The 17,143-nt window shown below is 41.5% G+C and overlaps 1 protein-coding gene across 1 annotated transcript; it reads right to left on the bottom strand.

Annotated features, from left to right (window-relative positions):
- Positions 1-13,333: 13,333 nt before the first annotated feature.
- LOC147890250 (wall-associated receptor kinase-like 8) lies at positions 13,334-16,081 on the bottom strand. The gene is made up of 3 exons (XM_087390240.1): positions 15,196-16,081; positions 14,875-15,057; positions 13,334-14,767 (listed from the first exon to the last, which is right to left on the bottom strand). Exons 1-3 carry the CDS (start codon positions 16,079-16,081, stop codon positions 13,506-13,508), a joined length of 2,331 nt encoding a protein of 776 aa, XP_087246366.1. The 3' UTR covers positions 13,334-13,505.
- Between the last annotated feature and the right edge of the window lie 1,062 nt (positions 16,082-17,143).

Below are 17,143 nucleotides of genomic sequence, written 5' to 3'. Positions count from 1 at the left end.
CCTCTCTTCCCTTCCCCTTTCTTCTCAGCTCATCAGTAATAGATTTTTTTCCTTTTTTCCAGTTCAACATGTGGCCAAGAAGCGCTTTCAGCTCACCTGATCCCCGGGAATCTATTTGGAAGTACTTATATAACCTTTTAGGGCACCCTCCTACTCCTGCGGAGTTATACGGGTATATGACGGGTACTCTAAACACTCCCCAGGAGTCGGCAGTACAGACTCCAAACCACCCCACACCGCCTGAGATCACCCCATCAGAGTCAGCATAGCCGTCTTATGCCCCTTCTTATGCCCCTTCCCCCATACCGTCTTATGCCCCTTCCCCCAAGCCGTCTTATGCCCCTTCTGCCATCCCGTCTTATGCCCCTTCCCCCATGCCATCAGGAGGTCCTTCTGTCTCGCAGAGCCGTTGACATACTCATGTGCCGTCGAGACTCAGTTCTCTAGCTACGAGTGGTCAGTGTAGTCCCGTGCAGTCTCCAGCTACGAGTGGCCAGCGTACGAGCTCGACACGACACGATAGCAGGCGTAGTAGCAGGGAGAGCAGTGGGGGATGCATGGCACAGTGCTTTGGGAGGGGTGGCGGTGGGGACGATGATGATTCAGATAATTTAGACGTGCCTCCGGGTGATGGTACGATTTATTATGACATCACTCAGGCAGGAGGCATCTTGATGGATGCGCGGGGGAAGGACATCATGGCCTTCATGCGCTCTGTAATTGCTAACAATTACAGAGATTGCTTTATCCACTACATAGACCAGCCAAAGAGGTTGGCTAATGAGACCCTCACTGCTGTTCACTCTAGGTATCCTAACCCCCCCAATCGCCAGTTCACAGATAAATGGGCCAAGTCAAAGATTGTTACGATCTCCATATCCACATCTCTATCTTCAAAAATTTGCTTACTTCGTGGTGCAACTTGGATCACGTACCACCATCTTGGATCAGAACGATCCGGATGAAAAACACCCTATATTGAAGATGGGTGCGAAATGCCATCAATTATATATATTAAAATATGATTAAGTACATGTATCAATGGATCTTTAAAAACGAATGCTTTAATTAATTAAATCATTAGTATGCACCTGCTCACAATGCTCAGGAAGAACAAAAGTATCACTTTCATCGGTCCAAAGTTTGGTGGAGTCTATTGCAAAGAAACCGCTACTGTCTTTTCTCACTGTCGCATGGCAACTATTGTAAATAGTTCTAAACCATTTTACATCAAGAATGAAAATACTAAATCATTTGAAATCAATTTCATAGATTTCGTGTATGGTTCCACAATAATCCAACTGTGAGAAGAGAAGATTGGTATCCAAAGCACTTGCTCGGCTATCTTGTGTGAAGTTAGCCATGACTCCACAATCATACATGACTCTCTTTGAATCAATGTGTTCCACACGAAAATGTCATCCATATGACCATAATGCGCTGTACTTTTTATACTACAAAAGAGCATCATTAAAGCAATGAAGATGCATCTAGTTTATAGCGTATATTGCCACAAATAATTCCTAATTATGTCAAGAGGTAAAAAACTTACATGCATCATACATCCAGATGATAACTCTCACTCGTGCTCGTTTATTGTCTCTCCATTGCGTTTGGATTTACGTAGAGCCAATTGTAGCCAATCAAGTGACATGTGAGTGGGAAGAAAGGCAAGATCCCGTGGATATGGTTGCGATCACTTGTACATTACTCTAAATCTCGTCCTTGCATTTATTCTTTCTACTTTGGCCACTTCATATCTCTCAATCCACTTCTGCATCTCCTTGCTATTGAGGATAGAAAACTTATTGAATTTCTTCATTTGCTCTTAGCTCATCTTTCTTTCAATCTCTTTTCCTTGGGGAACCTCGCCAACGATGCGATCATCATCCTTGTTATGCCAAGCTTTCGGCATATTGGGATCTGTGGATGCAAGAAACTCCGTGATATATACTAATGACTCTTGCACAAGCCACCCCTCTGCTATGCTTGATTCTGGTCTTGCTCTTTGTCTTACAAATCCCTTCAAAGTTTTCATAAACCGCTCAAGAAAAAACATCCACCGACTATGAACGGTACCTACAATAGCCACCTCATCAACTATGTGCACAAGCAAGTGCACTTGAGTTGTCATAATGCTCGAGGGACAGTGCTTCTTAAGCAAGCATATGGCTTTGATGGATTCCACCCTAGCCTTCTCGATGCTTGATATGGAGATATCTTTTTGAGATATCCACCTATTGCACATGTCCATGTAAGATATATTCATAATCAGTCTACAGATTATTCAGCTTAAATTGAAGAAAATGCAATCATTGCGATTTGATAGTAAGCATACCTCACAATACCACTTATCTTGAATATAGCATTTCTAACATCTTCTTGTAAGCATCGACCTTTTATTGTAATTGGGAGGATAAACTATCAAAGCAATAAAGAAGTCATGTCAATAATATAGCATAATCATAATTACACTAACGCATCACGATTATCGGTACACTAATCCTACACCTTAGAATACCTGTAAGACCTTGTGCCAATCATGGGACTTGAGCCCACTAAGCTTATTTTCCTTTGAAAATGCTCCTTTCAAGCAATGCATGTACCCTGTGGGTGTTTGAAAAGAGGCAATGTCTGCCTTGATCACTGCCTCCTCTCTCGTGGAGAGGATCCATGTTGCTTTTGGTAGGATAACTTTTCCCAAAGCATGCACTTGGGGCCACAAACGAGACATTCTATTCATAGCACACAGGTCTTCTCACACTCCTCTCGAGTCTTTGGAACCAACCAAGTGTGCCCAAATAGTAGCCCCCACATTCTTGAAGATATGCATGGGATCCAAGAGATGATTGATTTGTAACTGATCCCAATAATCTAGCTCGTGAAAGATCGATAGCCTCTTCATACCACGAGGAGGTTCCTCTCCATTCGCCCTCCAAGCCTGAATCCAGTCACTTGCCTTTAAATATGGTGGTGGTGGATCAAGCTAACCTCCATGTGCAAGATGGTCCAGTAGAAGGTATCGAGCATGACCTTCATAAACATTTTTTCTCATATGTTTGGAGTATCATGCAAGCAATTTCAAACCCAGTCCACAAAGAGGACAAGCATGGTACCCACTTGTAACAAGTCTTGCACGCGTGCATGAATGTGTTAGTATAAGATATGCATGTGAAAGAGAGTCATAAAAGCATAATCCTATATTATACATGTAAAGACACAACCACGTACGTGCGCACTCTCCATATCCTAGGTAGTCATGCATGGTCCACATCAAGATATCCCTAGCCAAAATATCATTGGTATGTCTAGGAGCTATAAAAATATCAAAGACCCGCACTCCTCTCCATAAGATCTGTAACTCCTCTATCAAAGGTGCCATGTACACATCCATATTTTTTGCCTTGTACTTCCCTGGCACAAGTAGTGCAAGCATGAGGTGTCCCTTCTTTATTGTTACACATGGTGGGATATTGTAATTCACCAAGACTATGAGCTATGTCAACCAAGATGTTGAGCATATACTGAAAGGATTCACGCCGTCCATGGCGAGCCCAAGATGTAAGTTGTGTGGCTCCCTCGCAAAGTCCGGCCACTGATTGTCTATGTGCTTCCAAGCTGCACAATCTGCGGGAATCCTCAATGTGTCATCAGTGGACCAATGAGATGCATGCCAAGTCATCAACTCCGCTATGGATTTGCATTGGAACATGTGATGTATTCTTGCAATGATGGGAAAGTGTCTCAAGACCTTTACCAGTATCTGCTCACCCCCCCTGCAAGTCATCTCTATATCATTGTTCCCCACACTTTGGACAACTAGCCAAATCTCCATGCTCACGACAAAAGAGAATACAGTCATTACGGCAAGCATGGATGGTATCATAATCCATACCTACTGTTGTTAGCATTTTCTTCACTTCATCTCTTGATGCGGGCATGGTATTTGGTGTAGGCAACATCTTCTGAAGCAACCTATCACAATTCAAACATACATAGGCTTCGAATAATGATGATTCTCAAACATACATGATGATACTCACCTCTCTTTTTCCCTTTTCTTTCTTTTTTCGGTATACTAATCCTACTTCTCGCTTGCAATGAGTGCAATGACAATACAATCTCTCTATAAGCCACTCTGTGCTCCTGGGCATTGGCGCATCATCTGATGAGCTTCCACTTATCCCTTCCATCTGCACACTTCCAAAATCACAACATGAGTTGCAATGAAATCTATTAAGATCCAAAAAATAGCCACCCATGAGCTCCTTTTCCCTATTCTAACAATAACTGCTCTAAACCGTCGCTATATAACGACGCTTTGCCCTGTTCAGTCGCTATATAGCGATGCTTTGCCCTGTTCCGTCACTATATAGCGACGTTTTTTGGATATTATAAATGTCGCTATATAGTGACTAACCAGCGTCGCTATATAGTGACATTGGGGGCTTAAATCCGAAACCCTACGTGATATTGCGGGAAAAGCAAAAATCTCTCGTCCCACCTTATACTCGACGACCTTGCTTTCCTCCTCTCTATTCCCCACTGCTCACCCCTACCCAGCCCCTCTCCCAATACTTGTGCTCCCTCTCCACCCTTCTCCCTCTCTGCTTGTGTGAAATGAAGTTTTTCAAGAAGGTGAGTCTCTTTAAGCAATGTAGGTTCATTTTTTGTGAGATTTCGTTTTGTGAGTGTTGAAGCATGTTTCTCCTTGTATTGCTAACTTGGCTATGTGCTAATTTTCATGCTTGATTTTCAGAGGTTAAGGACAAAAAACGAGATTTGGTGAAAGAAAGAAGACTCACCTCTTCTCTTTTTTGTATTTCTCTTCCTCCTCTTTCTCCTTGTTTGTAGGTTTATGCTTTCTCCTTGTTTATAGGCTTATGCTTGTCTCCTCAATCCAATCCCTTTGAGAAGTTGCTTCCCTAAACTCCTCCTTCCTCTAACTAGTTATCTAAAAAATGGTATGTTTCCTCTCTTTTGTAGGGCCAGTCCACGAAACACCAAGTGGGACTTTTCCATGTAAGAAAGTACTTCCTCTTTTTTCCTGTTATTTTCGTTATTTGCATTGGCCTGTAGCTAGCACCTTAAGCGCTAGCTGCAGTCATGGATGTAGGGACCCTCTCTTTGCCTCTCTTCTCTTATTCCCTCTTCTTCCCCTCTTTTCCTCTTTTCCTCTCTCTTTCCCCCCCTCTTTCCCTCATATGCTCATGCATAATCATAAGCATAATCTTTCTCTCTTTTTCTCTTATGCATATGTTTTTCCTTCTCTTATGCTTATGCTATTTTCCCCTCTTCTTTTTCCCTTCTTTCAATCTCTTTTCCCCTCTTTGACCTTCTCTTATTTTTCACTCTCTTTTTCTCCTCTTATGCTTATGCTTATATGCATTTGGCTATGCTTATGCTTATGCATAATCATATGCTCATACGCTCATGCATAAGCACAAGCTTATGCTTTCTCTCTTTTTCTCTTATGCTCATATGATCATGCATAAGCATAAGCATATGCTTTCTTTCTTTTTCTCCTATGCTTATGCTCTTTTTCCCTCTTCCTTCTCTTATGCTTATGCTCTTTTCCCCTCTTCTTTTTCCCCTCTTTCAAACATATGCTTTTTCTCTTTTTCTCTTATGCATATGTTTTTTCTTCTTTTATGCTTCTGCTTATGCATGAGCATATGTCTCCTCCTTCTCCTTCTCCTTGTCTTTCTCCTTCTCCTTCCCTTTTGTTTTTTCCTCTCTTTTTCTCTTCTTTTCATAAGCATATGCCTATGCCTATGCCTATGCTTATGCTTATGCTTATGCATGAGCATATGCTCATATGCTCATGCATAAGCATAAGCATATGCTTTCTCTCTTTTTCTCTTATGCATATGATTTCTTTCTTTTTTTCTCGTATGCATATTTGGTTCTTTTCCCCTCTTTCAATCTCTTTTCCCCTATTTCAAACATATGCTTTCTCTCATTTTCTCTTATGCAAATGTTTTTTCTTCTTTTATGCTTATGCTTATGCATGAGCATATGTCTCCTTCTCCTTCTCCTTCTCCTTCTCCTTTCCTTCTCTTCTTTTTTCCTCTCTTTTTCATAAGCATATGCCTTTGCCTATGCCTATCACAACAAGACAAAGCACCCATAGACGCGCACACACACACGTATTTTGAACTAAATAAAAAACTTACGGGCGTGTCTATTTTTGCGTTTGGAGACCTGCGTCTATCAGCGCGTCTATATATTCGACACACGCGTGTATAGACGCGCACTTAGATGCTTAAATAGACGTGCTTGTAAACGTGTCTATAGACATAAATATAAATGCTTGTCAAACAGACAAACGCGTAAATAGACGCGTTTATAAATGCACTGATAGACGCGCTTTATTATTATTTTTTTTAATTTACAGAATGTTGTGTATGTTGTGTATGCTATATAGTTACAAGAATCCCATATCCACATTGTGTAATTCAATTCTTACAGCCAACCGCATTTTAATTACAATTCCAAATAAAACATTACAACTCCATAACGCAATAAAATTGAAAACTCAAAAAGTGCTTGTATATACATATAGCACGAAGCTAAGCCATGTCATGTGGCTTCAAGTACAAAAAATAAGGAAGCTAAGCCACGTCATGTGGCTTCAAGTACAAAAAATAAGAGGAGTGTATATACAAGAGGCATGAAGCCAAGCCAGTGGCTTTAAGTACAAAAAAGAGTAGCTAGCACTACTTCTACGACTAATCTATGTTCTCCATGTCCTCGCTCCCTTCCACGCTCCCTTCTGCGCTCCCTTCTGCGCCTCCTTCCTCGTCTTCCTCATCGTCTTGTGCACAGGGCTGTAAACAAGGGACAACATATATCAATGTATGAAAAATCAAATCTTTACTTTTAATTTTGGCATTATTTAATTACTTTCAAATACCTGGGGGGCCGCTTCAGTAGCCCAGGTATACTGCTCCTCAGTAATCAACCCGTCATCATAGAAGTGCCTCCATGTATCTCCTCTGCGATGGTGGCAGTGGTAGGCTGTCTCCACAGGAGTAGGGTATCTACCCACGATCTCAAGCTGCATGACGACACACTTTGCAGAGGGATTAGTACAAAGAAACAACCTCCTAATAAACTACATAAGCAATATAATTTGAGATCGATACTTACAAATTGGGCCTCCCATGATTCAACACCCCCTGCTCCAAAATGCGCGCTTCCATATTCCTCCATCTAGATCCTCCGTGCCTTCACATGCTGCAGACTGGGGTCCTCCCTCGCTGACTTCATTTCCTTCTTCCACTCACGCTTGTGAGCGGTGTGGGGCGAATAGTGATGCTTGTACAAAGCATCACTATATAGTGACTCTTGTATAAAGTCGCTATGTAGCAACACTTAAGGAATCCCGCTTTGATTACCAATGATTAGCACCCCGCGCCCGCTAAACGTCGGTGCATAAGCATCGGAATAGGACCCGTGCGTAGTAGTGCGATGGGAAAGATACTTTGCAAGAACATCAATCTTACCTATGTTGAGTCACATGCCAAGTATCATGCTCATATGATATGCTTTGTATGGTCAAACTGGCCATAAACCTCATTTTCTACCGTCTTATGCACAACCGTCAAAAAACACACTTTGAAAGTGTGTTATTCGAACTCGCACATACCTGACAGCCATGATACTTTACACACACATACAAAGCATACCCAATGGGTATAGTTATTTGAGCATGTCTTAGAGTAGTTTTTTTTAATGCACGGCAAAGTATCGTGCCCATGAGATACCTAGGCATTCAACTAACATACTTCAAAGCGTCTTTTTTGACGGTTGTGCGTAACACTTGGTGAAAAATAGGGTTTGTGGTGAATTCGACCATCTAAATCATATTCATTGGGCATGATACTTTACACACCCCTCAGTGTAGGTGGTATTGAAATGCATGCAAAGTATCATGCCCATCGGATATATGGGGCATACGAAAAACACACCTCAGAGCTTGTTTTTGACGATTGTACATTACACTTGGTGAAAAATGGGGTTTGTTGTGACTTCAACCATCCAAAGCATACTTGATGGTCATAATACTTTGCATGCACCTAAATGTAGGTGGTATTGGCACGTCTGCAAAGTATCATGCCGATTGATTGTGTGTGCGTTAGAATAACACACCTCACATACTATGTTTTGACGATTGTGCATAACACTTGGTGCATAATGGGGTTTGTGGTGACTTTGACAGTCCAAATAATATTTGATGTTCATGATTCTTTATACATGCCTCATAGACATGGGATTGATGCACATGCAAAGTATCATTCCCATTGGGTATGTACGTGCTCGACTAACACACATCAAACCGTATTTTTTTATGGTTGTACATAACACTTGGTGAAAATGGATTTTATCGCTACTTCGATCATCCAAAGCATATCTAATGGGAACAATACTTGGCACATACCTCATAGTAAATGGGAATGACACACATGCAAATTATCATGCCCATCGGGTATGTGCGCATATGAATAACAGAGCTCAGAGCGCGTTTTTTGATGATTGTACAATATAAGACAGTGGAAAATGGGATTTGTGGTGACTTTAAGGATCCTAAGCATATCTAATGGGAAAAATAATTTGAACACACCTCGAAGTAGGTGGAATTTGTGCGTGTGCGAAGTATTGTGCCCATTGGGTATGTACACATGTTTTCTGATGGCGTGCATAATCCTTGGTGGAAATAGGGTTTATGGCACCTTCCACCAACCAAAACATATCTAATGCACATGATACTTTGAATGTGCCTAAACATAGATGATGTTGATGCAAGTGCAAATTATTGTGCCCATCGGGTATGAGCATGTTCAAATAACATGCCTCAGATACTATTTTTTGACGGTTGTGCATAACACTTGGTAAAAAACAAGGTTTGTGGCAATTTCGACCATCTAAATCATATCCAATGGGCACAATACTTTTCCCATGCCTCAAAATAGGTGGATTTCATGTGCTTGCAAAGTATCATGCCCATCGGGTATGTACACGTTCAACAAATGCACTTCAAAGCATATTTTTTGATGGTTGTCATAACACTTTGTGAAAAACGGGGTTTGTGGTGACTTTGACCATTCCAAATCATATCGGACAGGAATGATACTTTGCAGGAGCCTAAACATAGGTGGGATTGAAATGCATGCAAAGTATCTTCCCCATGGGATATGTGCGTGTTTGAATAACACCTCACATACTATTTTTTTACCATTATGCATAATGCTTGGTGCAAAACAGGGTTTGTGGTGACTTCCACCATTCAAAACATATCTGATGGGCACAATAATTTAATTTCACCTCAACATATGTGGGATTGATTCACTTGCAAATTATCATGCCCATCAGGGTATATATCCCATACGACTAACACACTTCATTAAAGCATATTTTTTTACGGTTGTGCATAATACTTGGTGAAAAATAGTGTTTGTGGTGACTTTGACCATTAAAATCATATCCAACCGGCATGATAGTTTGCACATGACTTAGTGTAGGTGATATTGATGAATGTGCAAAGTATTATGCCTATCGGGCATGCAGTGTGCATTTGAATATAACACACCTCAGAGCATGTTTTGTAATGATTGTGTATACAACATGGTGAAAATTTGGGGTTATGGCAACTTCGACCATTCAAATCATATCTGATGGGCATGAAACTTTGCACAAACCTCAATGTATGTGGGATTTATATGCATGAAAAGTTTCGTGCCCATCGTGTATGTGTGTGTTTGAATAATGGTTGTGCGTAACACTTAGTGAAAAATGAGGTTTGTGGAAACCTGGACCATCCATGGCATGTCTGATGGTTATGATACTTTACAAGCATCTCAACATAAGTGGGATTCAAGCGCGTGAAAAGTGTCGTGCCCATAGGGTATGTATGCATTTGAATAATACACCTTTGAGCATGTTTTTTGATGGTTGTGCATAACACATGGTGAAAAATGGGATTTGTGGCGACTTCCACCAGCCAAAGCATATTCGATGGGCCTGGTAATTTTTACAGATCTAAATTTAGGTTGTACTGATGTGTGTGCAAAGGATCGTTCCCATTTGGTATGTGTGCATTCGAATCACACCTCAAAGCGTGTTTTTGACGATGCACATAACACTTGGTAAGAAATAGGATTTGTGGCAACTTCAACCATCCAAATCATATCTGATGGACAAAATACTTTGAATGCACCTCAATATATGTGGGTTTGATATGTGTGGAGATTATCATGCCCATTAGGTATGTGTGTTTTTGAATAACACACCTCAGATACTATTTTTTTATGGTTCTGTGCATGCATATGTAACACTTGGTGCAAAACGGGGTTTGTGGCAACTTCAATAGTACAAATCATATATTATGTGCATGACACTTTGCACGTACCTCAATAGATGTGGAGTTGATGTGCGTGCAAAGTATCGTGCCCATGGGGTATGCACACGTTCGAGTAACAACATATTTTTTTATAGTTGTGCATAATCCTTGGTGAAAAATGGGGTTTATGGTGACTTTGATCATCCAAAGAATATCTGATGGGAATGATACTTTGCACACACCTCAGCATAAATGGGATTGACACATGTGAAAAGTTTCATGCCCATTGGATATGTGCGCATACGAATAACACACTTGAGAGCGTGTTTGTTGACGGTTGTATATTACACTTAGTGGAAAATGGGATTTGTGGTGACCTCAAGCATCCCAAGCATATCTGATGGGCACATTACTTTGCATTGGGATTGATATGCATGCAAAGTATTGTGCCCATCGGGTATGTACTTGTTCGAATAACACAACTCAAAGCGTGTTTTTTGATGGTGTGCATAACACTTAGTGGTAAATAGGGTTTATGGCAACTTCCACCAGTCAAATCATATCAGATGCACATGATACTCTACGGGCATCTCAACATAGCTGGGATTGATGCAGTTGCAAAACATCGTGCCCATCGGCTGTGAGTATGTTTGAATAACACACCTCAGATTCTATTTTTTGGAGATTTTTTGATGGTTGTGCATAACACTTGGTTAAAAAAAGGGTTTATGGCAATTTTGACCATCCAAAGCATATCTCTCTTTCCTCCTCCCTCCCCTCTATCAATAGCTATTGCATGAATCCCACACTGACACGAATAAGCTAAAAACCCCGCAGGCATGTCAGTGCCACGTGGGCAAGTGTAATGCACCTGTCTCGCCATATATGTACCAATGGCCTTCCATCGATGTGCCACATGGGCAAGTGTAGTGCACCTGTCCTGTCATATGTACCAATGGCCTTCCATCGATGAACCAAAGGAATGTTCGTGCCATGCATGCATGTGCAGCCATATCTTCTAGATTTTAGAGTTTTGAAACTCTCAAACGGTGTTTATCAATACCGTTATGATATCTTGAAGATTTTATGGTAAATTAATGTCCTGCATGGGTCGTACGTACATACATACATACATACATACATATATATATTTATTTATTTATATTTATATTTATATGTATGCATTAAAATTATTTTTAGAATTTTAAATTGTTCATAAGGCAAGAAAAATTTAGGTCTAAGCATCTATCACATGTTGCATTAATTTTTACAATTTTTATTTTTTGCACTTCCAAAAACTTACAAAATTAGCTTACTTTCTTGTTTTAATTTGTTTCTTTAAGGGTGGATATGTTTTAAAAAATACATCTAAAAGTACTTCAAAATATGTATACAAATGATTTTGGAGAGTACACTTTCCAAAAGTACTTACAAAAATGATTTTGCGCATTGCATAGTCCAAAATTGATGAAATGTGTTTTGGTAATAATATAATATGTAAAAGAATCTCTAAAGTAAGAGGTATTCTCTTTTCGATGTAAATCTTGATAACACTACAAGAATTTTATAATACAATTTTTACTTACTAGCAAATGTTTGCAAATTTATATCTGGGTAATACTATAAGAATTTTATATTAAAAGTTTTAAAATGTTTACAAATTTTATTGTTTTTATTAGGCCACTCAAACTTCCATTCCAATATGAGAGTTTCACTTCCTAACAAAACTAACCATCCATGCTACATACTAAGGCTTCTTAAAGAATTGGAGAACTTGTAGTGTGATGAGTATGTGATCAAGATGATGTCACTGATGAGCATATATGCTCGTACTTGAAGAGGTCTCCTTTTGAAAATTTAGGTAGTGAAATTATCGAGGCTGATGATGATAGGGTCACATACACAATATAAGTTTACACACAAGTGACCAAGTTGTTTATGTCGATATAGTATTTGTTTCCAAAGGAATCTTTGAAACGTTCTTCATTCAAAAAATACTTTCAAATCAATCTGCGTTTTTGCATGGTATACTATATAAAAATAATTTAGCACATGGTAGTAAGAAAACCATGTCTTGATAAGAATTAACGAATTCACCAATCACCAAGGAATTTTTTTTCCTTGATTGAGCAATATTTTTAATGCAACCCCCATTTTAAACCAAAGGATTCAATCAATATCAATCATAATTTTAAGCCAAATGATTTAAATCCCTTGCAAGGAGATTTTAAATAACATTTTTTCTTCAAAAAATATGTTTTACATCAATTTAAATCGATTCAAGAGATTTCAATAATTAAAATCACTTGCAAAATGCGGTAATTATTTGACCAAGAATATACCATTTCATATCTTGGCTTTCTTTCATGGTATGCTAGATAAAAGTAATATCTACCACATGGTAGTAAGAAAACCATGTTTGAATATAAGCTCAATCCACCAAACATCAACTAAAAATACTCTTGATTGAGCAATTTTGTAAAGTGATTTTTAATTTCAGAAATTGACTGTTGTGAATCAAATGGTTTAAATCCCTTGAAAATCCTTGTAGAGGATGCCTTTAGACATGTTCATGGATGAATCCAGATCTATATATAAATAAATAAAGAGGAGGCTTGAAGAAGCAACAAAGCCCTTGGTGTAAATGAATTCCATAACCTTGTTGTGTAAACCAACATTTCTTGGAGTATCTAAGCAAGACTTCGATGTATGTCTTGATAGGAAGAACATTTAAACCCCCCCTAAGTATTAGGGGGCATACACTACTTAAGCTAGAAAGAGGCTACACTCAAAAGATGGACACAAAGTGTGCACAAGAAACCAAGTAGTAGAAGGAGAGTTCTTCAAGATGATCTTAGAAAGAAACCATATTTCCATTACCAATGTACAATTGAGAATGAGTCTAGGGCAAAGTGTGATCATTCTTAGTTAGAGCCATATATGTAGAATCTACTTCACATTTCCATAAGGTGAATAGTCGAGGTAGTAAAATATACAATTTAGTGTGGCTAGGGCCATTCGAAGATAACTCATGTGGACGAACACTCAAATCATGTCATTGTAATAGCTTCTAAAGTGCTTAGCCCAATCCATGTGTAGAGAATTTACTCCTTTACATTTGCATAGGGTTCTATAATATACATTCTACTACAAGGGGTGATCTTTAGCGAGGAGATGCATAACCGGGTAGCAAAGACGCTAAGCTGAAGGACATTGTGGTGACGGAAGAGGATGAGGGCGACGATTGTACGTAGAAAGTAGACTTCGACGCCACAATTGCGCCCGCCTCAGGCGAGTCATTGCCGTTTTGTGAGTTGCATTTGGCAGCGGCAAGCAACGGCGCTGCCTCCTCAGATGCATCCAGACCTGGCAAGTCGCGTTCAATGCGACGGAGATCCTCGGCTACCTCGCCCATTGAGGGACGCTCCGCTCCTCGAAGGGCCAAGCACCGACGAGCGAGTCTGCCTAGACGCATGACAGAGGCTGTGAGCGCCGCCTCTGCCGCCGTCTCTTCCGCCTCGGCCACGAGGCGGAGGTCGATGAGCTCTGGGACCCTGCCCTCTCTCATCCTCTCGATGAAGAGGAGCGCCAGATTAGCGAACTGAGCCTCCCGATCGTGGTTGTCAACCGGCTTGAGCCCCGTGATCAGCTCGATGAGCACCACCCCCATGCTGTATACGTCGCTCTTGTCCGTCAACTGCAGCGTCTGGAAGTACTCCGGATCCAAGTATCCTATCGTTCCTTGTACTGCTGTCGATACCTGCTTCTCCCCTTCCGGCACCAGCTTCGACACCCCAAAATCCGCCACCTTCACCTCCAAATTTCCGTCCAGCAATATATTCGCCGTCTTCACATCCCTGTGCAATATGGACGGTGACGCCGCCCCATGCAAATATGCCAGCGCTTCCGCTGTCTGAATCGCTACCTGTAGCCTCCTCCTCCACCCCATATATTGCTTCTCCGGCTTCCCTCCCTGTAGGTGCTCCGCGAGCGTTCCGTTCGACACGAACTCGTACACCAGCAGCGGCGTTGCCGTCTCCAAACAGCACCCCAGTAGCCGCACTATATGCCTGTGATTGATCTGCGTCAGAATGGCTACCTCGTTCAGAAATTGCTGGCTGTCTCTCTCGTCTCCCGAACGGTTTGCCCTCTTGATGGCGACGATCCTCCCATCCCTCAACGTGGCCTTGAATACTGTGCCGAAGCCCCCCGTCCCGACCTTGAACTGCTCCGAGAAGTTTTGGGTCGCCAATTGGAGCTCCTCGATGGTGAAAAGCCTGGTGGTTTGTCTTCCTGTGCTCCCGGCGATGTACGCCTCCAGCTGCAAACCCCCGTTTAAGAGAAAGTACTTGCGTCGTCGCCGCCTTCTCCAGTATAGGGCGATGAGGATAACAACCAAGACAAAAACGATACAGCCGACGAAACCTGATAAAAATCGAGTCTTTTGAAATTTCTCCACATAGTTCTTTTACGGTAAAATACCCTATCTTTGGCGTCCTCAATAGATACAACAGAAACAGAGGTCTTCTTACCACCACTGATGCCCACAGCTTTCCTCAGGGCGGGCGAAAGCCGGCAGCCCGATCCGTTTCTAGTTCCATCACCCACAAATAAACGCGATTTGCAACGGCATCGATAGTTGCCGATTGAATTTTCACAAACTGTGCGACCTACGATGCAGTCGTTCAGAGTCGAATTTGCACACTCGTCGATATCTGTGTCAAATTACAGTTTATCAACGACAGGCTCCTTACATCGTCCAAATTTAGCATAAAGATGATATCAACGCATTCCTGGACTCTCGATTTTAAATACGGAACTCACAGGTGTAAACTAGGATTCCTGGATTTTACCTGTACAGCCTCTTCCCTGAGAGTATCCGTCTCCCTGAAACCCGACCAAGCAATCGCACCGGTATCCGGGAACTGCCGATACAAGGGTAATATTGGAGTATTGGGTGCAAGCGTAGTTCGCTTCTTTTGTGATAGACTCTGGGTCGTTCCCCTTAGAGGGCAATGCCCATTCGAGCTTCAAACCGAACAGACTTTCGAAGTCTGTGTAGTTCTTGTAGAATGGCGTGCAGAAGCCTGCACAGGTGCCGTTCAAGACACTGAAGGTTGACACTTGATAAAAGGTTGTCCGAATGTCCGACGGAAAAGAGGTAACACAACAGGTCCTATTGCCACATTCCGGGTTGGAATTGTTTCCCGAACAGACTATTTCGCATCCTCCTACGGCATAGTCCGCAAGAGAAGCTGTATCCGGTGTAAGGAGCTCACCAATAGTACAATTGAAGCTTCCGAATTTGTTGTCGCCAGATAGAAGAAATGGACCAGGATAGTCAGGGAGTGCTAGAGTTGTAAGATTCCCTGAAGAGTTGGATGCTCCGCAGTTATCAGCAGGTAAGATGGATCTTGCGTCTGTGATATTAACGATCACGCTATCACTGGATATGTGGAGAACTGGAAAGTTACTCCCGCTTACGGTTGTATTCAAGTACAGTATATCGCCCGCGACGCCACCAGACTTGCATAGTAACTCAAAATGAGTGGAGAAAGCAGGGCAGGCAGGACTTGCACTGAAAGGGTAGCCGAAGGTAACATTGCCACACTGCTGGTTGGAGCAAGGCTGCGAAGAAGCGTGGGGAAGGAAGAGCAGCAGGGTGGACAACCACAAGGGAGCGCAACGACGGAGAATCAACGGCCGAGAGTCGAAACGTGTAGGAAGGGGCGAAGCCATAGCGAATGGGAAGGTTTAGCAGGCAATGTAAAGATAATGCTCAAAGCAACGTGTGGAAGATACCTTCGGTCTTTGACTAAGCGATTTCCATTCTCTAATGAGCATTTGATAAATACTTTTCCTCATTACATCGACATTTTTTTGGCCTGCTACACATTTTTAGAATTTTTGGAAGCTCATTTTTTCTATTCGACAAATTGAGAATTGTTTCTGGTTATCCAAATAAACTATAGTGCATGTGCTCTGATAGGTGTCCACATCTCATGTTTTGTCCTTGAAGAGTCTCCTAGTATTATGGCCTTCCAATTTATTGGCTCCCCTGTTTCAAATTGTACTATTTTCCACACCTTTCTAGCAACAGGACAGGCAACAAAGAGATGGAAAATATCTTCATTTATAAAGGGGCACCTCATGCATTTGCCATTTCCCTTTCCAATTCTTAGTCCTCTATTGTTAGTCCACACGGGGGTGGAGCAATTGCCTGGGTCCTGTGGGTCTTTCTTTTCTTCCTCATCGTGAAAGTTCTTTTCATTTCCTTCATGTTCTCTTCCACGCCCCCTGTCATCCCCGCTTCGGGGGTCTCTTTGATTTGTTCTTCGAACACCTCTGGAGGCACTAGTTCCTTCTTTACATCCTTCTCCATCTCGCTGGCTCTTCCCTTTCCTCTTTCACCTCGATCAAGTTCTCAAGAGATCTAAGCTAGAGTTTCCTCGTTTACTGTTGATTTGCTTTGGAGCTGGTTCGTCTTTTCATATCTTTGATATCTTTCCATCCTAGACTAGCAAAGCAAGAAGTATCCTTTTGTGCTTGAAGGGAGAAGAATCCACCTCTAGCTTTCTAAGCTACTGCCCCGTATTATATCGTGGCCCCCCTCTTCCAACTCGAAGAGCTGACAGGGAGTGTCCATTTCTTTTATGTGGTGCAAGAGCCTCGTTCAAGAAGGAAGATGCTCTATCTCGCCGAAGGGCCCTTGTGTCACTTTTGAAAATGAATAATCAAGATGCTAAGTCTTCGGGTGCTTATGGTAAGGATATCTTATATGTGTTTTGAGGCTTATGAGAT

The sequence above is a fragment of the Dipteris shenzhenensis genome, chromosome 19, assembly GCF_047967505.1.
Source record: "Dipteris shenzhenensis isolate YYH24624 ecotype China chromosome 19, Dip_SZ_1.0, whole genome shotgun sequence".
In the NCBI taxonomy this organism is placed as follows: domain Eukaryota; kingdom Viridiplantae; phylum Streptophyta; class Polypodiopsida; order Gleicheniales; family Dipteridaceae; genus Dipteris; species Dipteris shenzhenensis.
The sequence above is the reverse complement of the archived record's forward strand: the minus strand, read 5'-3'. Positions and strand labels throughout refer to the sequence as shown.